The sequence below is a fragment of the Danio rerio genome, chromosome 15, assembly GCF_049306965.1.
Source record: "Danio rerio strain Tuebingen ecotype United States chromosome 15, GRCz12tu, whole genome shotgun sequence".
NCBI classification, from domain to species: domain Eukaryota; kingdom Metazoa; phylum Chordata; class Actinopteri; order Cypriniformes; family Danionidae; genus Danio; species Danio rerio.
This window is the reverse complement of record NC_133190.1, coordinates 47,713,612-47,737,145: the sequence shown is the minus strand read 5'-3', so window position 1 is coordinate 47,737,145 and position 23,534 is coordinate 47,713,612. Positions and strand designations below refer to the sequence as shown.

At 38.8% G+C, this 23,534-nt stretch overlaps 1 protein-coding gene across 2 annotated transcripts in view; it reads left to right on the top strand.

Moving 5' to 3' along the window:
* The window catches only part of dync2h1 (dynein cytoplasmic 2 heavy chain 1), a 245,918-nt gene that overhangs the window by 191,458 nt on the left and 30,926 nt on the right, over positions 1-23,534 (top strand). For both annotated transcript variants that reach the window (NM_001423300.1, NM_001423299.1), the window contains 6 exons: positions 6,197-6,357; positions 9,499-9,624; positions 10,553-10,663; positions 14,451-14,606; positions 18,145-18,220; positions 20,706-20,905. In NM_001423300.1, the coding sequence (NP_001410229.1) occupies positions 6,197-6,357; positions 9,499-9,624; positions 10,553-10,663; positions 14,451-14,606; positions 18,145-18,220; positions 20,706-20,905 (830 nt within the window). The remainder of the gene's footprint in view (positions 1-6,196; positions 6,358-9,498; positions 9,625-10,552; positions 10,664-14,450; positions 14,607-18,144; positions 18,221-20,705; positions 20,906-23,534) is intronic.

The window sequence follows — 23,534 nt, the reverse complement described above, 5'->3', positions numbered from 1 at the left end:
TTAGCATTTAGAGTTAGCTAGCGTGCGCACAGTGACTCAGCGTTAGCCGTCAGACTCCGCGCTGGCATTCACAGGTACATCTCTCTCTCTCTCTCTCTCTCTCTCTCTCTCTCTGAGGGAAACCGCTAAGACTCTGCAAAGAGACTGAAAGCCTTTCAACTCGAGCCAACGAGGAGCAGCCGCCAAACAGTGAATGAGAGAGAAATGTTGGCTTTGGCGAGTGAATAAAACGCAGCTTCAGGCCAGTTGGATGCTGATGCTTTGAGGAAGTGCTGCATTAGAACAGGAGCATGACTTTCAGTGACGTCAGCGGGTAAATCACAGAGACACTGAAGGAGAGATCTGACATCAGACTGAAGCACACTCATCAATAGAGCTGTTTATACTGGAAATGATCATCTGTGGTGCAGAGAAGCACAGTGAATGGAATCAAATACAGTAGTATTTATGATACAGCTGAAATAATGCTCTAAAAAAGATGATGAACGTCTGGCAACCCTGTAAAACAATTTTAGAATTAAAAAAAAGGTCACACTTTATTATAAGGTACAATTTACAGTATTAGCAAACCATTAACTGAGACTTTTGGATGAATAAGCTATTAATTAGCATCTTATTATTAATTAGAAAGAAATATAAACAACAACTGCAATCAATAACTTTTCAATAACTTGTTATAAGTCTGGTGTGGAGGAATTCTGGCCAACTCATCTTTGCGTTTTCGAGCATAAATTGCCTTTTAAAGTCATGCCACGGCATCTCAATAGGATTCAGTTTAGGACTTGACTAGGCCACTCCAAAGTTGTTATTATCTTAATAGGATTCAGTTCAGGACTTTGACTAGGCCACTCCAAAGTTGTTATTATCTTAATAGGATTCAGTTCAGGACTTTGACTAGGCCACTCCAAAGTTGTTATTATCTCAATAGGATTCAGGTCAGGACTTTGACTAGGCCACTCCAAAGTTGTTATTATCTCAATAGGATTCAGTTCAGGACTTTGACTAGGCCACTCCAAAGTTGTTATTATCTCAATAGGATTCAGGTCAGGACTTTGACTAGGCCACTCCAAAGTTGTTATTATCTTAATAGGATTCTGTTCAGGACTTTGACTAGGCCACTCCAAAGTTGTTATTATCTCAATAGGATTCAGTTTAAGACTTTGACTAGGCCACTCCAAAGTTGTTATTATCTTAATAGGATTCTGTTCAGGACTTTGACTAGGCCACTCCAAAGTTGTTATTATCTCAATAGGATTCAGTTCAGAACTTTGACTAGGCCACTCCAAAGTTGTTATTATCTTAATAGGATTCAGGTCAGAACTTTGACAAGACCACTCCATGTTGTTATTATCTTAATAGGATTCAGGTCAGAACTTTGACTAGGCCACTCCAAAGTTGTTATTATCTCAATAGGATTCAGTTCAGAACTTTGACTAGGCCACTCCAAAGTTGTTATTATCTTAATAGGATTCAGGTCAGAACTTTGACAAGACCACTCCAAAGTTGTTATTATCTTAATAGGATTCAGGTCAGGACTTTGACTAGGCCACTCCAAAGTTGTTATTATCTCAATAGGATTCAGTTCAGGACTTTGACTAGGCCACTCCAAAGTTGTTATTATCTCAATAGGATTCAGGTCAGGACTTTGACTAGGCCACTGCAAAGTTGTTATTATCTCAATAGGATTCAGTTTAAGACTTTGACTAGGCCACTCCAAAGTTGTTATTATCTTAATAGGATTCTGTTCAGGACTTTGACTAGGCCACTCCAAAGTTGTTATTATCTCAATAGGATTCAGTTCAGAACTTTGACTAGGCCACTCCAAAGTTGTTATTATCTCAATAGGATTCAGTTCAGAACTTTGACTAGGCCACTCCAAAGTTGTTATTATCTCAATAGGATTTAGGTCAGAACTTTGACTAGGCCACTCCAAAGATGTTATTATCTCATTAGGATTCAGTTCAGAACTTTGACTAGGCCACTCCAAAGTTGTTATTATCTTAATAGGATTCAGGTCAGAACTTTGACAAGACCACTCCATGTTGTTATTATCTCAATAGGATTAAGTTCAGGACTTTGACTAGGCCACTCCAAGTTGTTATTATCTCAATAGAATTCAGTTCAGGACTTTGACTAGGCCACTCCAAAGATGTTATTATCTTAACAAGATTCAGGTCAGGACTTTGACTAGGCCACTCCAAAGTTGTTATTATCTCAATAGGATTCAGTTCAGGACTTTGACTAGGTCACTCCAAAGTTGTGATAATCTCAATAGGATTCAGTTCAGGACTTTGACTAGGCCACTGCAAAGTTGTTATTATCTCAATAGGATTCAGTTCAGGACTTTCACTTGGCCACTCCAAAGTTGTTATTATCTTAATAAGATTCAGGTCAGGACTTTGTGCTTTGTGCTTTGTGCTTTGGATTATTGTCCTGCTACAGAAACTAAGATTGCTTCAGCCTGAGGATATTTTAATACACAGCAAAATGTATGGTTCTATTTATCACAGCAAGTCTTCTAGGTCCTGAAGGAGCAAAACTTCCCCCAGACCATCACACTACCACCACCACTACATTTTATTGTTGGTATTATGTTTTTTTTTTTTCTGAAATGCTTTATTACTTTTACACCACACATAATGAGCCACACACCTTCAAGAAAGGTTAACTTTTGTCTTGTCAGTCCACAGAGTATTTTCACAAAAGTCATGGGGATCATAAAGATGTTTTCTGGCAAAACAAAGACAAGCCTTTATGTTCTTTTTGCACAATCTTGGGACCATTTTTTAGCCAGTGTATAACTTATAGCGGAGTCATGAACAGTTCAGGCCTGCAGTTCATTGTATGTGGTTTTCGGGTCTTTTGTGACCTCTTGGATGAGCTGTTGCTGTGTTCTTGGGGTAATTTTGATCAGCTGGCCACTCTTGGGTAGGTTCTCCACTGTTCCATGTTTTTGCCATTTGTGGATAATGGCTCTCACCATGGTTTGCTGCAGTCCCAAAGCTTTAGAAATGGCTTTATAGCCCCTTCCAGACTTGTAGATCTCATTTGTTTTTTGAGTTTCTTTGGATCTTTGCGTGATTTTGAGGATCTTTTGGTCTACTTCAACTTGTCAGGCAGATCCTGTTTAGGTGATTTCTTGATTGTGAACAGGTGTGGCAGTGATCAGGCCTGGTTGTGTGGCTAAAGAAATTGAACTCAGGTGTGATAAACCAGAGTTATGTTTTAATGGGGGCAAATACTTTTTCACACAGGGCTATGTAGTTTTGTATTTTGTTTTACCCTTAATAATAAAACCTTAATTTAAAATGTGCATGATAGTTTACTTGTGCTGTCTCTGACTAATATTTAAATCATAGCAACAACAGCAAAAAAAGTGAAGCGAGAGCATCCAAATTCTGGCCATGCACGTTGTTTATATAGTTAGTTGTGTATTATTGAGTGTTACTCTGGATTCCACCTTGCTTGACTGCAGATTGTAAAGTATTATTTGACTCTGGGTATCTGGAGTCAGCAGAGGCCGAGGCTCAGAGTAATGCTTCTGGACAGAGCCGGGGAAAAGGTCTTCTGCTCATCGGGACTCAGATATATTTAAAGATTTACAGAGCTCTGCTTTAACTCCCAATGACACGGCATTAGAGCTAATGGCAGAGGAAATGGACATTACTATTCATGAGGAATGTTATTATTTATTTCAGTAATGTCGTAATAATTATAGCATCAGCATAACCCGCTAAACCCATTCAGACTAACGGCAGCTCTCCAGCCAAGGTGGACTTGACTTTTACAGCGCTTTTTTTTACCACAGCAATAGAAATCAGAAAAGAAGATAGTAGACCACTAAACATTAAAGCAGAGGAGAAATCAGAAGCACCCCTGTGAGAAGGATAGTAACAGCAGAATGCTTTTGAGGTGCTGATGAATGTGCTGTAAGATGTGTGTGTGTGTTTGAGTGTGTGTGTGTACTTGTTTGGGTGATTTACAAGGATACATTGTTATGACCTTGGTTAGGGTTGCACGATATTGGAAAAATCAGACATTTCGATGTTTTGCTATTCTGGGATATTTATTGCGATATGATTACAGTTTCACCAGGTGACTATTTAAAAGGAATCGATCATTTATGATAGCTTGGGGTGATTCTGTAGTGGGTGTTCATCTGCATAAAATAGAATCAACAATCTATAAATACAATAATGCAATAAAGATAAACAGTGTTTGATTGTTTTCGGAGTCTAACAGTATCAAAATAAGTACAATTCAATAAAATTGAATTGCTGACTGGTGTGATATGAATTGTCTTAAATTAAACACTAGTAAGACCAAAGAAATTATTGTTGATTTTAGTAGACATCCATCACAAGCGGTGCCCGTAATTATACCCGAGTCAGAAATTGAGATCGTTTCGTCATATAGGTACCTGGGTGTATATTTGAACAACAAGCTCGATTGGTCTGAAAACACAATCCAGGTGTATAAGAAGAGTCAGAGCCACATTCATTTATTAAGACGACTGAGGTCCTTTGGTGTGTGTCAGACTCTGTTAAAAACTTTTTATGACTCTGGTGTCTTCTGTGATTCTGTATGCTGTAACCTGCTGGGGAGGGGGACTGTTGGAGAAAGAGAAAAACGAATTAAATAAGCTCATAAAAAGGGCAGGTTCTGTTGTGGGGTGTGCACTACCTACCATAGAAGAGATTGCACAGGATCGAATGCTGGACAAATTCGTTAGTATAATGAACCACGATAGTCATCCCCTTTTTGATACAGTCCAAGCGTGTGCAAGCTCTTTTAGAACAAGATTAATTCAACCCCGGTGTTACAGAGAAAGATACAGGAAGTCTTTTTTACCAACAGTAATCAGATTGTACAACCAAAGTCATACCAGATGAATTGTGCTGCACTTGAATTAGATATTAGATATGTACAAGTGTTTACTCGTTGTTTTTGGAACCAAGGTGTGCAGTATGAAATGTAATTTTATTATTTTTTTATATGTATGTAACTTATTTATCTATTTTTAGTATGGAGAGCTCTGCTGTGACATGTGAATTTCTCTCCGGGGATTAATAAAGTCAAACTAAAAAAAAACAACTAAAAACTAAAATTAATTGTTATTGAAGCTTTTACAGTCACAAGTCTCAAAAACACATGCAAATGTACATTTGAATACAAGGTTTACGAACCCAACATTGCATGTTTTATAATGTGACTATTGCGAATGATATCATTGTGATATTGATGGTAAAATGCTAAATTGTGCAGCCCTAACCTAGGTATTACAATGTTAAAGTGGTTTGTGAGGACATGTTCTGTGTCCTCATAATTCAAAATGCTTAAAAATCATACTTTTAATAGGGGGTTTGACATTAGGATGGGCTGTATCCTCTGGCAGTTGGGTTTAGGGGTCTGGCCATATAATAAGTGTTTTTTTTAAATAATTATACAGTCCCAAGCCTCAAAAACACATGTGAATGTACATTTTAATACAAAGTTTACAAACTCAACATTGCTTATCCTGTGATTTGATTATTGCGAATGATAACATTGCAATATTGATGCTGTAATGATAAATTTTGCAGCCCTAACCTAGGTATTAAAATGTTAACGTGGTTTGTGAGGACATGTTCTGTGTCCTCATAATTCAAAATGCTTAAAAATATTACTTTAAACAAGGGATTTTGACATTCAAGATGTGCTGTTTCCTGTGAGGGTTGGGTTTAGGGATGGGGCCATATAATGCGTGTTTTTTTAACTGCATACCATATCTTACATTTAAACCTTTTGAGGATCTTTTGGTCTACTTCACTTTGTCAGACAGGTCCTGATTAAGTGATTTCTTGGTTGCGAACAGGTGTGGCAGTAATCAGGCCTGGGTGTGGCTAGAGAAATTGAACTCAGGTGTCAAAAACTAAAGTTGTTTTAACAGGGGGGCAAACACTTTTTCACACAGGGCTATGAAGTTTTAACCTTCATTCAAAAACTGCATGATGTGTTTACTTGTGTTGTCTATGCCTAATATTTAAATTAGTTTGATGATCCAAAACAATTAATTTTGAATAAAGGAGAAATCATATATATTATGTATGATTGATAAAGTGATAAATCATAAAAAGCAACTTGTGTGTGTGTGTGTGTGTGTGTGTGTGTGTGTGTGTGTGTCTGTCTGTCTGTGTCTGTGTGTCTATGTGTGTAGGGATGAAGCAGCTGTCTCCTCCCCCGCTGAATCTAAAGCACCTCTATGAAGAGACTCTGGAGACAGAGCCGGTCCTGCTCATCATCTCTGCTGGTGCAGACCCGTCTCAGGAGCTCCAGGAACTTGCCGGAAACATTGTGGGCCGAGAAAATTACCATGAGGTCCTGCTACTTCACAAATATAGTTTTAGAGCTCGTATTTGAATGATTCTTTAGCGTAATGTCTAAAGTGATGACAAAACAGATGATTTGGCTGACATTTGAAGATTATAAGGCTGAACAGCATGAAATGCCCTCAGTCTACAGAGATTTCCCAGTATTTCTCTGTTGCAATTGGGAGATCACAATAATTAACCCCAAAAAAGCCAAAGCAAAGCAAAAACTAGCAGATTACTGTAGTATAAATACAGCACTACAACATACAAAAGAGAGAGATCGACCTAGAATGTCACTTATCAGTTTTATAATGGTTGATTCATCTGTAGTTTGAAATCACGTGATGTATATATATATATATATACATATATATAACTAACTAATGCAATCTGCACTCAAAATAATTGAATATTAATCAGATGATGTTATTGCGCTGCTGTGCCGTCATCATTTAGAGGATTGATAGATCAGTCCTTGTTTGAAGAACCTAATTAGCCAGAGTTCGGTTATCAAGATGAACAGATTCAGGATCTGCCAAATCATCTTATGGTGCTTTTACACCTGCCTTATTTAGTTCGATTGAATCGCACTAGAGTTCGTTTTCCCTCTTGGTGCGGTTCGTTTGGGCAGGTGAGAATACAGCAATCGTACTTGTGCGGACCAAATAAGCGTACCGAGACCTGCTTGAAGAGGTGGTCTCGGTACGCTTTCAAACGAACCCTGGAGCGGTTCGTTTGTGGTGAGAATATGATCCGTACTTAAACAGGTCCAACCACAAAAAGTTCTGTGCGTTTTGGACTAATTCAGCTGCCGTAGGCCGATGCGCTGTGCATTATGGGATATGGAGGAAAAATATTTATTGACAGCGCTCTACCAACAGGGAGAGAGAGAGGAAACATTACCTGATGGATCGTTGGTAATATTTCCGCAAGATGACCATGTCACAGTTTAGCTAAATTAATTCACGTCTCCTCCTGAAGTGACGAGCGATGCATTAAACACTGTTTTCCAGCCGCGGCCGCGCTTCATTTTCGTAATGTATAGTTTGTCTAAAGCAGTGATACAATCAGCCAGCGCAGTCGTCTCTCCAGAGTAAAAGGTTTTGTTTACCTGCAGGAGTTTATTGGCATTTTCCCGCACCTGAATTCTGACCAATCAATAAGCAGTTTAGGAAATATGTTCAACAACATCTGGCCAATGAGAGATGTGGATTTTGTCAGATGACTGCATTTTGGTTCATTTTAACTGGTTCGGACCAAAGCAATCAGTGTGGTGTGAAAACGACCCAAAGACGGCAGAAAATGCAACAATGTATCATTTATTGTGCTTGGTCCAGACCAAATGAAGCCAACTACAGATGTGAAAGCACCCTTAGATCGTTTAAGCGAGGTACGAAGAACAGACCCCAGCTTCCAAATAATCCAAATATAGAGTCCAAACTTTGATAAAAAATTCTATTTTTTGTGTAAAACATGTTTTTGTGTAAAACATTAACTCAAAATATCTTGTGCCAACATTTAAGTGATGGAGATGTGTCACTAATCCAGTTAAGTAAAATATTTTTTTCTGGTGGCAAAGGTTAATATATTATACAATTTCTTATTAGCTGATAAAAAAAATGTGCCAATTAGGTATCAAAATCAAAACGGCATGTTAAAGATCTTTTCCATTTCTCTCAGCACCAAAGACCAAAACCTTTCAGTCTGTTACATGACCACATACAATGTGTTAAAGTACCCACATCAGTTTTACATTTTAAACACATAGGGCTCTATTTTGACGGTCCATGCGCAGAGCGCAAAACACATGGCGCAAACGCTTTCAGGGCGTGTCAGATTGCATTTTTGCTAATTTAAGGACGGGAAAATCCGCTTTACGTCATGGCGCATGGTCTAAAAGGGTTGAGTTTATTTTCTTAATGAGTTATTGGTGTGTTTTGAGAATAAACCAATTAGAGTCTCATCTCCCATTCCCTTAAAGAGCAGCTGCGTCACGCCAAGAGCGCATTCACTATTTACAGGACGCAAAGTAAGTCTAAGTGGAAAAAATTAGCATTTCACAAGCAAACAGTTCACAGAAAACAGTTAAACAGAGCATCTACTGCGTGAGAATGAGAGATAATGGATCTACTTTCACATTCGCTCTTGGATAGGGAAACATTTACGCACAGACATCAATTAGCCTATAAATAAATACTTTTGTTTGTTAAGCGCAAATATTCGTTTCAAAACTATTTCTAAATTCAGTTCGAATTTCCAGCAAACGAATAAATGAACAATAATAACAAAATGTGCTCAAAAACCTGAGTTATATCCTAAAACACATGCTGTGCCCCATATGGTCTAAAACCTGACAGGTGGACAAATCTGAGCTTGTTTTTAATAAAACAAATATAAATATGGATATAATAAATAATACTGCTAATAATAATAACATTATACAAAAGCAAATTGTTATGAATGAACTGAAAAAGCCTCCCGAGATGAAGAAGGCATAAAAGCAGTGATTTTTCATATTTATGTAGGCTAGAAAATAATATGTTTTGTCATATTTTAATCCTTTATATTTATATCCTATATCTATTCTTATTATATCCTATATATATCCTTAATTTTAATTTTTTTTTTCATATGTAAAGATATTTGCCTATTGCTCTCTTGTGTGTATTAAGCAGTGTGTAAGCGAGGGGCAACTCTGCGCTGGAGTTTAGACCGGGTTAGTTTTGGTCTAATGAAAAATCTATTATAGATTCTCAAAATAGCAATGCGCCAGCGGTCCGCCTCAGAACGCTTCCTTTTTAGACCAGAACACCTTTGGGCGCACAAATGAGCGCAAATGCATTTGCTATTTAAACAGCGTAGCGCAACGCCTCAAAACCACTCTTGCGCCAAGCTGAAACTACCAAAAGACTACTGCGCCGCGTCTTGCGCCACATTGCGCCGGGTGTATGATAGAGCCCATAGGCTTAAATAGATGTCTGCGGTTAGGGGAGATATGGAGTCTTTCTCTTGTACATTTATACTACATGTACATATTGTCTTAGCATTAGACCAAATATCGTCCCATGTTTCCTCATCAATATCAGTATCCAACTCGTCCTCCCATTTGATTTGATTTCGTCTGCCTCTTTTAATGCGTGTTGTGCAGGTGGCGATGGGTCAGGGTCAGGCTGATGTGGCTCTGCAGGCTCTCAGAGAGTGTGTTCGCTCAGGTGATTGGCTGTGCCTAAAGAACCTGCACCTGGTCACAGCATGGCTCCCCCTGCTGGAGAAGGTGAGAACGCTCTGTCCGTCTGTCTGTCTCTGAAATGAAACAGATTTCTAGGTCTTATATCATTTGGGAAGTAATCAATTTGAAATATTTGCATATATTTAAGCATTCAGTGTCATTTAAACTATTGTTGGGAATTCAAAAGATCTTTAATAAAAGGGATCCTTCACCCAAAAATGGAGATTCGAGTGGTTATAAGCCCTTAATGAGTTTGTTTCTCCTGTCGAACACAAAAGAAGATATTTTGAAGAATGCTGAAAACCTGTAACCATTAACTCCCATAGTAGGAAAGCAAATACTGTGGAAGTCAATGGTTACCGGTTTCCAACATTCTTCAAATGATCTTATTTTGTGTTCAACAGAGAAAATAAAGTCAAAACGGTTTGGAACAAGTGAAGGGGCGAGTAAAGCATGACAGAGTTCTCAATTGTGGGTGAACTGTCCCTTTAAGTTCTGTCTCTCCTCTGCCTGTCTGTCTTCACTGTTATCTTGGCTGTGTAATTAATTATAGCTGAAATGACTTGTTGTAAAGTTAGAGTGAGGTTGTGTGTGTGCGTGCCTGCGTGTGTGTGTGTGTGTGTGTGTGTGTTTTATGAGAGAGGAAGATTACTTGCAGATACTTTAATTGCTTTTTGTTTTCATTTTCTCTGCTCTTCTCAGAATGTGTGTGTGTGTGTGTGTGTGTGTGTGTGTGTGTGTGTGTGTGTGTGTGTGTGTGTGTGTGCGTGCGTGTGTGTGTGTGAGAGAGTTGTATAGCACTGCATATTTGTAATAGCTTTGAGTTGTTCAGACGAGGCTGTGAGAGAATGAATTCCTCTAAAACAAACAGCGAAGCGAATGTTATTGGTTTGATGGTTTTGCATTCATTGATTTAATTTGTTGTAGCGAGATGTAATGTGTGTGTTATTTCTAATGTGTTTTGCGTGTGCAGGAGCTCAACAGCATGAAACCCAAAGCTGGATTCAGGCTCTGGTTGACTGCTGAAGTGCATCCCAAATTCACTCCCATACTGCTCCAGTCCAGCCTGAAGATCACCTATGAGGTCAGTGTGCAGGCTTCATGCTGTTTTTGATAACGGTGATTAAATAATATTATGCTAAGTGTGATTTTGAGCTGGTTTCAGCTATGCAAGGCATTAAGAAAAGAAAATGCTTTGCCCTTGTAATCTTTATTAAAATCTGAAAATGCACTTCCTGTTTGTGTTTAGTTAAATTGTGAGGTATTGGGCGGGGCTAACATATTTAACCACGCCTCTTCCGCTGTCAGTTTTGACAACAAACAGAAACGGTGAGGAGGAGGAGTCTGTTAGGTTGTAATAAGGCCCAATCCCAATTCTGTTTTTGTACCCTTCCCCTTGGAGTGTGAAGGGGAAGGGCTTCAAAATTTCCCCCTAAGAATTGGGACAGCACTAAAACACCTGCACACATCATCATATGTCATCGTGATCTCTTGCTTTATATGAGATCAGACGATCGCGACTGCTGGAGTTATTCCAGTTGTGTTATTTTCTGGTATTTAGTTTCAGGAAATCACTGAAGGCATATTTCATGTTATTGTGACGATCTAATTTGGCAATAAGATCGTAACAGTACTGTGTATTTACACAGTGGCCATATTCATTGATGTAAACACACCAAAACAACATGAACATTATGGCAGACACTGTAAAAAGGTTATTGCCAGCCACTAGACTTTTCTGACAGGGGATTTCAGTGTCATCGAGTGTCAGAATGTTGTGGGACTGCTGTACAGGAGTTATGATTAGGGATTATATACAGCTAAATTTAACGTTTTTATTTTTTTTAAAGCATGACGGTAAAACATGAACGCGGTTATGAATATATTAAAACATGTTATTGTCTGTTGTAAAAATTCATAATAATGACAAAAAATACTAATTTGTGCATCTCCTGATCTCCGTGTGCAGCTATGCTGCCGTTGTGGCTGGTGTATTCTGGGAAATTTTCTTACCCCTTTGGTTTCGAGTATGGTCCTTCCCCTTATGCCGAGTTCAGACTGCATGATTTTCAAACTAGTCGTGTCACAGATGTTTTCACACAGCTTGACTATCTGGGCTTGCGTTTCGTCGCTGCTTTGTTTGCACTGCAAGATGGATCGGCGACATGGACATTCACATTGCATGACTTTACTATAGGAAGAATCGCCGACAACTTCGTCTAAACTACATCTCACAGCCAAAAACACGTCGTATATCTTTTGTTATTAACTACATAATGAGAAAGAAGCCTTTAATGGGGTAGAACATGTACATGTTTGCTCACCTGGGTTTAAAGGGAATTAGCCATTTCTCCTCAATTTAAGTTGATAATAAACTAATTTCTTTCTGTATGAAACGTCAAACAGACACAGTTGCTCCTGAGTCCTGTCAAACCTCCACTAGTTTTCCTCCATTTCGTGGGTCCCAATAAACCGAAAAAGAGCGCTTTTAACTCCCCCCCAGCCTCCCGCTGGCCTGCAGCAGGTATACACACACACACGCACACACAAGTGAATGCTGCTCTCTCATTGGCTGTAGGCGATGGCTGATGTTATTTTCAGTCAAAACTCAATTCACACGGCATCATTTGAATCGCCGACAGCTCCAGATATTCAGCACGCCAAATATCTCACAGGCATCGGCGACTCATCTGTGATTCTCTCAGATCGCGTCTTTGATCGTTCATACTGTGTGATTGTCACTCACGTGCACGAGCAGCGATTTGCCTGTGATTTCAGGCATTTGTCGGCGATTTCTCAAAACCTGTCTGGGAGTAAAAATCGGGGCTAAAATCACGCAGTCTGAACTAGGCATTAGCCCTTCGCCTTCAAGATGAAGAAAACTGGGACACCCCTACCCCTCGGTTTGCGCATTAACGTGAAGGGAAAGGCTAAGAGGTAGAATAGGGACTGAGCCTAACGCTCCCCAAACCCCTTTCCCCAACTTCCTGAATGAAATGCCTACTTTACTACATCCAATCAGCTTGCAGTAGAAAAAAACAAACCACACTCACTGTTTTCTCACTTAATATTCTGTTTCTGTAGAAACTGCGTCACAATTTGAAAAAAAAAAAAAAACTCAGCTTCTGGTTCATGCAGACTTTAATGTGATCAGTCAACCGAGGTGGTATGGTTATAATTGTATCTAATAATTCCCCTGCAGTTCTATTAAGAAGAATGTTTAAGTTAAAAATTATTTAATATTATAATATTACTGTTAATATTAATAATATTAACAGTTGGTTAATCGTTTTCATTATTGTCATTCGTTCTTAATGTTGCGGGAATATCGTTTCTTTGAGAAAACACTCCATCCAAATGATTAGATCAGGGTTCAGACAGTCATGTAACGCCTGGAAAAAAGTCATGGAATATTTTAAGGTAAAGAAAAGTTCTTGTCCAACTGCTCGTTATCAAAAATTTCTAATCAGCCAATCACATGGCAGCAACTCAATGCACTTAGGCATGTAGACAAGACGATCTGCTGAAGTTCAAAGCGAGCATCAGAATGGGGAAGAAAGGGGATTTAAGTGACTTTGATCGTGCCATGGTTGTTGATGTCAGACGGGCTGCTCTGAGTATTTCAGAAACTGCTGATCTACTGGGATTTTCACACACAACCATCTCTAGGGTTTACAGAGAATGGTCAGACAAAAAGAAAATATCCAGTGAGCGGCAGTTCTGTGGGCGCAAATGCCTTGTTGATGCCAGAGGAGAATGGCCAGACTGGATTAGCTGATAGAAAGGCAACAGTAACTCAAATAAGCACTCGATACAACCGAGGTCTGCAGAAGAGCATCTCTGAACACACAACACGGCCAACCTTGAGGCGGATGGGCTACAGCAGCAGAAGAGCACACCGGGTGCCGCTCCTGTCAGCTAAGAACAGGAAACTGAGGCTACAATTCACACAGACTCACCAAAACTGGACAATAGAAGATTGGAGAAACGTTGCCTGCTCTGATGAGTCTCCATTTCTGCTGACACATTCAGATGGCGGGGTCAGAATTGCGCTTCAACAAGTGGTGGTGTAATGGTGTGGGGGAGATTTTCTTGGCACACTTTGGGCCCATTAGTACCATTAATTAATCATTGTGTCAACCCCACAGCCTACTTGAGTATTGTTGCTGACCATGTCCATCCCTTTATGAGCACAGTGTCTCCATCTTCTGATGGCTACTTCCAGCAGGATAACACACCATAAAGCGTCATAAAGCGTGAATCATCTCAAACTTGAAAAATGTGCATTTTTATGCGCATTTTGGATGTGCGCATAAAAATCTGTTGATGGCGAATAAACTGCGATGGAAACACTTTTACCGCATAAAATGCGCATTAAAAAAAGTGTTGTGATTCTGTTATAAGTGATGATACAAATGTGATGATGAAAATGTGTGTGAATGGATAAACCAGCAGGCTGACCACAATATAAAATATCTGAAATGTTATTTTGGTCATTCTAAATCGCCTTACCGTTTCATTACTAGTGTTATTATATTATTAATGACCTCCAGAATCAAGAGTGTCTGTGCTCCTCGTCTGCCACCTTCAAACCCCACCGCGCAATCACTGCGTGTCATTTATGAGATGAACAAAATATTGACGCAGCTTCTTCTACCGCAGTAAAATCAGTTTTTACTGTTGATATTTGCCGCTAGTTAGTTAGCAAGTGACGTTTTTGTTCGCTTTGACTCGTTGGATAGAAACGCAGGTTTATTCGCACATCTTGTTTGCGAAAATCCAGTTTCATTCGCATTTTTCTCTGAGTCGCAACAGCGAATCTATTGAGTGAATCATGAATCGGATTGAATCATAATTTGTGTTTTTATCAGGCTCCTCCAGGGCTGAAGAAGAACCTGAAGCGCACATATGAGTCGTGGAGCGCGGAGCAGATCAGTAAAGGTGGTCTTCTGGCTCGGGCTCAGTCTCTCTTCTGTCTGGCCTGGTTTCACGCCGTGTGTCAAGAGAGACGCAACTATATTCCACAGGTACACACGCACACACATCTTCATACAAACAGACAGAAACGCTCTTCCTCAGATGACCTCTGGAAGTTTTGCATTTGTTTTGGCTGATTAATGCAGTCTCTGAATTAAAGTGCTTCACGTCAGGCCTTTGAAGAGCTCCATTTAATTAACTCTCTCTCTCTCTCTCTCTCTCTCTCTCTCTTTCTTTCTCTCTCTCTTTCTCTCTTTCTCTCTCTCTCTCTCTCTCTCGCTCTCTCTCTCTCTTTCTCACTCTCTCTCTCTCTCTCTCTCTCTCTCTCTCTCAGGATCTAATAAACGGTGATGGAGAAACAGATTTTATTATTAGTTATTATTAAATTATCAAACTTATTATTATTCGTTCATTAATTTCCTTCAGCTTAGTCCATTATTTATCAGGGGTCGCCACAGCGGAATGAACCAACAACTATTTTAGCATATGTATTACGCAGGGGATGCCCTTCTAGCTGCAACCCAGTACTGGAAAACAACTTATTATTGGTAAATTATTATTATTAAACTTATTATTGTTAGTTTTTTATTATTATTAATAAAAGTAAAGAGTATAAATTATACTATTAATATAATATCTTCAGGAAAGCATTAATAATTGGTAAAAGTACATTTATTACTGTAACAAAATGGGAAAATAATATATTAATAAATTAAATAAATAAATTACATTAAAAACTATGTCAAGTAGTGAAAATCTCATTAAAAGCATCCTCACATTTTTTCATTGTTTCAAAAATCTGTCATAAATATAAAAACGATGGCATTAATAAATTCTAAATTAACAATAATTACTAAATTACTAAAAAAAATTAACTAAATGACAATCAAAAAAGAGAGTTAAAAAGAATTATAAAAAAGTATTTCCTTAAAATGATAATGAATCATTTTTAATTGTAAATCTTTTGATGATGTTTTTGTGATATTAGCATATAACAAATGCATGTGTGTGTATGTATATACTTTTTGTTTCTTTTATGTGTATATATACAAACACACACACACCACACATATATAAAACACATTAAATAAATAAAATGGGGAAGGAAATTTTAGGTTGGCAAAGTAATCAGTTTAAATATTTAAATGAAATATTTAAATTAAATGAAGATATTTAATGAAAGAGTCATGTAAACAATGTTTTTAATTTTAAAATCACATAATTTGATGTGCGTTACTACATCATCATTTTACAATTACTAAAACTCATATAAAATGTTTGCTTCTTCAACACTTCAACATGGCATTGGTCTTTTTCAGCATTAAAGGTGCTGTATGTCAGTTTTTGACTCTTCTAAAGCATAATAACAACATAATATTTTTGCAGATATTCAGAAACATGCTCAGTGAAGATTCTTGTTTATCTGAAAAACAATGCTGAAGTCAGATTTTCTGCTTTGAAAATGTGAGTTATGTGCCGGAATGACTGTCTTTGTTTTGGTTCTTTTAACCCGCCCATTGCCAGTTTAGCCAATTATATTTCAGCACCCGGGTTGCCTTGGAGGATAACAGAGTATTTCATTCATTCAGTCAGGAAGGCTATCAAAGCATGCGTCCTGCGGTGGACAGTAGCAGACTCTGAAATGAGACGCAGATTCAGAGTTCCACATGAGGTGGTTATTAATTAGTAAATAATATAAATATTATGAGCGTAAACTTTAGGTAAACAGGGTACATTGTAACCCCGTGTTCTAATAACATGCCATGTGATGAGATTTGCAGTGATAAGCAATTAGGCTGTTTACACCAGACGAAACACGACAGAAATGTAAATACAGCCATTCAGAAGCACACAATAGTGCACTCACTGCACTCCAGCCAAATGGTAAGGTTTATAGGTATAGGTATAAGGCAGGGGCCACCAATCTCGGTCCTGGAGGGCCGGTGTCCCTGCAGGGTTTAGCTCCAACTTGCCTCAACACACCTGCCTGGGTGTTTCAAGTATACCTAGTAAGACCTTGATTAGTTTGTTCAGGTGTGTTTGATTAGGGTTGGAGTTAAAGTCTGCAGGACACCGGCCCTCCAGGAACAAGTTTGGTGACCCCTGGTATAAGGTATACACATTAAACCTCAATAACATGATTACATGTAGATGCTGAATCTCTGTTATGTGTTGCAGTTCAATTTCAGACAGTATTTTCAAAATCAGAGGTAAACTATCTGCTGCTTTCAGTAGTATGACAACAAATCTCATGTAAAATGGCGTTTAACACTGACTAAAGCACATTAGGTGTACCTGAGGTGTCGTTGTGCAGTTGTGAGAAATCAAAGCCATTTCTAAAATATAAATTTCAGGTGTTGTTTCGGACAAAAACTCCTTTTAATATGGAAAATATTCCTTGTATTGCGTCCAGTTGCTTTTAGTTAGAAAACGGTTTAAATCAGCCCTAAATCAGACTTTAGGCTCGATAGTCACGCACTCTCATGTCAGTCTGGCAACTTGCACCTGCGTGGATTGTTACAGAAGAAGCAGAGTGAAAATGTGTTTTGATCCAGGGGTGCAATACCTAGTTCAACCACTGGGTGTCAAGCTTACATACTGCAGCTTTTAGAACAGCAAAACCTGCCTGATTTGATTGATCTCAATCATTTTGACACAGCTCTGCTTGAAGGCTGAGGCAGATCAATCAGAAAAATCTGATAGTCACTGGTTCCAGTCTCAGCTGGGTCAATTGGCGTTTCTGTGTCGAGTTTGCATGTCCTCCCCATGTTGGCGTGGGTTTCTTCCAGGTGCTCGGGTTTCCCCCACAGTCCAAACACATGTGCTATAGGGGAATTGATTAACTAAACTGGCCGTAGTATGTGTGAATGTGAGAGTGTATAGGTGTTTCCCAGTATTAGGTTGCAGCTGGAAGGGCATCCGCTGCGTAAAACTTATGTTGGAAAATTGGCGGTTCATACCGCTGTGGCGACCCCTGATAAATCACCGACTAAGCCGAAGGAAAATGAATAAATGAATGATTATTACTTTGTGGCTGCTGGAATCTAAATAGTATGTATATTATAATACTCAAGATGAATTCACGTACGGTTTTGTCACAGCTGGATGTTTTGACTACAAATGATTTTGATATGATTACATGAGGATTGTGGTCTGTGGCTGATTTGACGAAGCAAAACATATGCTGGAATAGTTAGTGGATCTATCCACTGTGGCCACCTCTGAAATCGAGACTAAGCCAAAGAAAAAATGAATGAATTGGTGATGGGGATTATTGCGTAAAATTGCTGCTGAAGCAGCAGAGCAGTGCTTTTACATCAGCAGCTTTTCCTCCTATGAAAAGGTTTTCTGTCAAACATTTGCCTAGCTGAAATAATGTCTGCTTGTGAAAAAAAACGGGAACAAAGAAAAGATGAATGAGTTCACTGTGTCCATGGAAATTCACGTCTGGCTTTTGAAAAATCACTTCATATTTAATCATGATTCAGACATTTCGAGAGTGAGCTGCTGTTGCGCAAGCTGAATATATGAACCGATTGTGATGATGATGATGATGATGATGATGATGTGTTTATGTATTTTTCACAGGGTTGGACAAAGTTCTATGAGTTTTCTCTGTCAGATCTGAGAGCCGGCTTCGAGATCATTGACCGTCTGTTTGAAGGTGTGTATTATCTATTCGTGTTGTACATTGATGTGTGTGTGCACTCCAGAGGTTGTGCTAACCGAATATTTTCCGTCATTGACGTCTCAGTGACGGACAAATCACAAAGGTGATCCGTCATTTTGAGTGTGATTAGTTGTAATTTGTAGCTAACTGTAATTCCCACTCCTGTCCAGCTGATGGCGATGTCGTTGTTTTGTCTCCTCTTTGTCACCGCTGCGTACAGTTGCAAAATTGTCACAGCAGCTGAGTGTGAGAAGTTTATTTAAACTGCCAAATTGATGTGATATTAATAATAAAGGTAAAAAAAAAAGAGGAAGTGATGCAGTGGACGATGAAGAACGAACAAAAATCCTCAGTCTCCGACAGCTGTTACGGCCGGGTCAACCAAGCGGCAGCATGTGAGGTGCGTTGGAGTGCGTTGTGAGCACTACCGGACTCAGAGGGGTGCAGAAGATGCTCGTGCTGCAGTTTTTATTCCAGATGAAACGAGTTCTTGCAGGATCGGGAAATCCCACATTCGGAGAATCCAGCAAACTTCTAAACACTTCCTTAGGAGAAATGTTTCCTAACTACAAAGCGCTGGCTGAAGTGGCGCAAGTAATTCCGGCCTCCAGTGTGGCAGCAGATCGCGGCTTCAGCCTCCAGAACAAATTTAAAACTGTCACGAGAAGTCGACTTTCCGAGGCGGAGACACAGAATTTGATGACAATTGCCTCTGCATCAGTCTCCCTTGATGCGTTTGATTACGCACGGGCAAGCGCCCAGTTCAGGTCGACGCAGGAGGAAGATATGAGTTAAGGCAGATATTTTTGTTCATTTGTCAAATAGCCTAAATAAATGAATAATTTAGCCGATATGCTCGTCGTACAAGTTCATTATTTAAATATGATTGAAAAAAGAGATTAGAAAATATGCAAGTTAATTGATGGTCAATAATAGGTTATGACGGAATTTTTACAACCCTCTTCGTCAAAATGTCGGACAATGAGAAAGTCTAACGCCACCTCTGGTGCACTCAAACCATTATTTTTGCTTCTTGTCCAAACTACTTCTTTAAAATGAGCTGAATTTACACAATTCCTTATATTTTTGGGGGGGCACAACTTAATTATTTCATGTTCGATCTACTTAAATTTGTCAAAACAGGTAACTTGATTTGTGTTGAGACTACATGAAGGAATTGTTTGTAGCATTTTTGTTTACTGTGTGTATCTGAATATTAAACGTAAAAAGTCTTATATATAATAACAAAATAAAACGTAACAGTTCAAAAGGGTCTTACATTTGCTAAAATATTTTCTAGCATATTAATGTTTAAATAATTATGTCAGTAACATGTTAACAGAGATTTTATTATTTTAGAGGAAAATAACTGCATTACTAACCATTGGAAAACCCGTAACGCTAACTTGGTCACCTAAATCATGTCTTAGCCAATCAAATGGTGGCTTTTTGACTCATTTCTGCATACTAGAGGCAAAGTTAGCATGAATTAGCTTTCAGACTTGTCTTCAATAGACAAATGTTAATTCATGTAGGCACTGTACTAGAACATGCTAACATTATGCTAATGAAAACCAGCATTGTGCTAAGATGTTAAAACTGCTGTCAACAACTTGAACATGCATATGCTAATTAATTTTGAAACATGAACTTCATAATTATTGCTTTAACACATCTTAGATTCAGAGGCATGTTAGCAAAATGTTCTTTTATGGTAGCAACATGCTAAATGTTCCTGCTTACTTCCATAGAGGCAGCGTTAGCCTAATTAGCTGTTATGCTTTTAGGCTGATGATTTCAGGCTTTCCTTTAATAGGCTTTGATGTTAATCCATGTTAGCATTGTGCAATATGCTAATGCTTACTAGCATTGTGCTAAGATGTTATAAGTACTGTCAACAACCTAAATGTGGGTATAGTAAATAATTTTGCAACATGCAATTCATAACCATAGCTTTAAAACATAAACATGCATATTATGCCACCATGTTACATGTTAGAAACATGCTAAAACGTGGTCAACTTAAAAGTTAACCATGTGCTAAAAAAATAATAGTTCATCCAACCATAATCTTTTGGAAATTATGCTAATGCTTTATCCCATTCTAACAACCTTTTGTTTACAGTTTAATGTAAAATTCTTGCTAATAATAAACTATGAGCTGAGACTTTTAGCTCAATAATCTCCTAATTTGCTGGTTAATAATATATATTAAGGTAGTAGTTGGGATTAGGGATGAAGAATAAGATCATACTTCATAAATGCTAATAATTTCTTCATAACACGCAGCCACTACTAAATTGTGAGAATTCTTTATTAGCACTTCATGCTAAGATAAACGTATGGCTAACAGCGCTATGTCTTTTTAATGCCTGCTCAAATTCTGATTCAGTAAACTTTGCTAGCTAGTGCTTGGTCTCTTGATCTTTGCACATGTTTGGTGTATTTTCCTCACTTTCCTTGTGTGTGTTTGTGTCAGGCGGGAAGGCGTTTCAGTGGGACTTTGTGGACGGTCTCCTGGAGAACATCTACGGCGGCCGCATTGATAACGTGTGTGACCTGCTTGTGCTGCGCTCGTACCTGCAGCAGTTCTTCAATGCTCAGCTCCTGTCACAGTCACGCAAGAAAACACATGCCTTCCCTGCTCAGATACACCTACCCAACTCCTGCAGCATAGCGGTAAGATCAAAGTCCAAAGACGGTGTTGGAGGAAGGTTGTTTGTCCTGGTTTGAACTGCATTGTTGTGAGTGATACTGTCTGAATTGATGGAATTGTGAATGTTGAAAAGTACTGTTTAATCCATTGTGTCATTCTGTCTGGAAAGGACTTAAGTGGTAGTAGTTTTCATTTTCAGCTTGATAATGATCCGCTAATTGCAGTGAAATACTATTTTTAAGAAAGGAAACATCTGATGAAACATTAGCTCCTTTCAAACATTGATACTGGTAAATATTACCGGAATGACTTTACCGGTAAGTTCAAAACAGCACTGTACACACAGGCAAGGACGTTACGGAATTTTTCCGGAAAAGACCATTCACACATCCATTCCACAACACTGGTAAATTCTCACATCATTAACCAGAAATGAGCTCTAAATGGCTGCGCTTTTTGTAAACATAGAAGGGGTCAGGCTTTTGCTGATGGTTTCATCATCATCTTCAACTTAACCTCACGGAAATGCTTGAAGTTTCGGTTCCACTTCATATTAAGTGGCCTTAACTAATGTTTAATAGTTTGTTACAATGTACTTATTGTGTAAATACATGTATTTACTGTGTACTTATGTTTGATTTAATACATGTATGTAATTACATCTGTAAGTAACTTTTGTAATTACATTTGTAAATACATTGTTGACCATCCCTTACACCTTAACCCACCCTCAAACCTACCCATACCACCAAACCAGTCCATAACCCAACCTCTATCCCAACTCAAGAGCACCACAAGTGTTCTCAAATACATTATAAACACAGTAAGTACATTGTATTTATTTTTTGATGTAAGTACATAGTAGTTAAGGACACTTAATATAAAGTGGGACCGAAGTTTCTGCCAACCCGACTCTACATCATAACTTTTCAATCCAGATGGATGGGGCAACCATTACTGCATCCAAAATGATGAAAAGTCTTGGAGTACCGATTGATGACCAACTAAACTTCTCTGACCACATTTCTTGAACTGTTTGATCTTGCAGATTCACACTCTATAACATCAGTAAGGTCCGACACTTCCTATCTGAACATGCAGCTCAACTCCTTGTTCAAGCTCTTGTTCTCTCCAGACTGGACTATTGCAACTCTCTACTAGCCGGGCTTCCAGCTAACTCTATCAAGCCTCTTCAGCTGCTCCAGAACGCAGCAGCACGAGTGGTCTTTAATGATCCTAAAAGAGCACATGTCACTCCGCTGCTCATCCGTTTGCACTGGCTGCCAGTTGCTGTTCGCTTCAAATTCAAAGCTCTGATGTTTGCTTACAAAGCGACTTCTGGCTTAGCTCCTTCTTATCTGCTCTCACTTCTGCAGATCTATGTGCCCTTCAGAAACTTGCGTTCTGTGAATGAACGTCGCCTTGTGGTTCCATCCCAAAGAGGGAAGAAATCACTTTCCAGAACTCTCACATTCAATCTGCCCAGTTGGTGGAAAGAACTCCCTAACTGCATCAGAACGGCAGAGTCACTCGCTGTCTTCAAGAAACGACTAAAAACTCAACTATTTAGTCTCCACTTCCCTTCCTAATCTGCAATTGACTCTCTGGCTCCACCACTAACTGTACTACAAAAAAAATTACTAATGTTTTTGCTTCTTACACTTTAGCACTTATTCTTTGTTGCTCTTATAGTTGTGTCAATTGCTTCCTTGTCCTCATTTGTAAGTCGCTTTGGATAAAAGCGTCTGCTAAATGACTAAATGGAAATGGTTTCACTTTTATTCAAAGTTTTAGCATGTCCAAGAGACATCCAAAGGCAGATGTTTACACATTTGACTACATTACAAATTCTGTGGCTGGATAAGTGTGGTGAACTTCGATGAAAATAAATGGAGGAACACTTTCACATGTCGAGATGTACATAATATGTGTGTGTGCGCTGTCACTCCTTCACGTGCACGCGTGTCAAGCAACTGAAGCAGAGCTTGAAGGTAAACAAACAGCTCTTTATCATGAGCATCTTATCGATAATTTGTCCACAGCTGGCATTAAGAAGGATCACAGAAACGTCTGGACAGATATTCAGAGGCTTTTATTTTCATAAATGGTGCAGATGTGAATGCGTCTGACTGTTCTGATTGGCTGGAGTAAACGTCTCACGTCAGCGCGTTCTAGATGTGAATACGCTCTTTCAGGCGATTTTCCTTCTGCGTTTACACAGAGCAGCATTCCGGCAAATTACCGCTAATCTTACAACTTCTCTTTCCAGAAGTAATTTATTGGTATTTTCATAAAGGGCCTGTTCACACATACAGACCTTTCCGGAAAATTGCTGTTAATTGCTGGACAGTCATGAAATGGCCTCCACAGAGTCCATACCTGAATATTATAGAGTCTGTATAAGATCGCCTAGACAGAAAAAGAAAGATTAGCACTCTAAACCTTAAGAAGATTTCTGGAAAGTGCTAAAGAAAGCCTGATGTCATTACACAGCACATCATTTCAGACAATGTCAGGACAATTAGAACAAAACAGTTGGCAATGGAAGCCACGTTAAACATAGACTTTTGCTTGAAGAGGAAGTGTAGGGCTGTTGTTGTTGTTGATTCCCTATATTTTCTGTTTGTTTTAAATAAAGAGACTGATTGATTA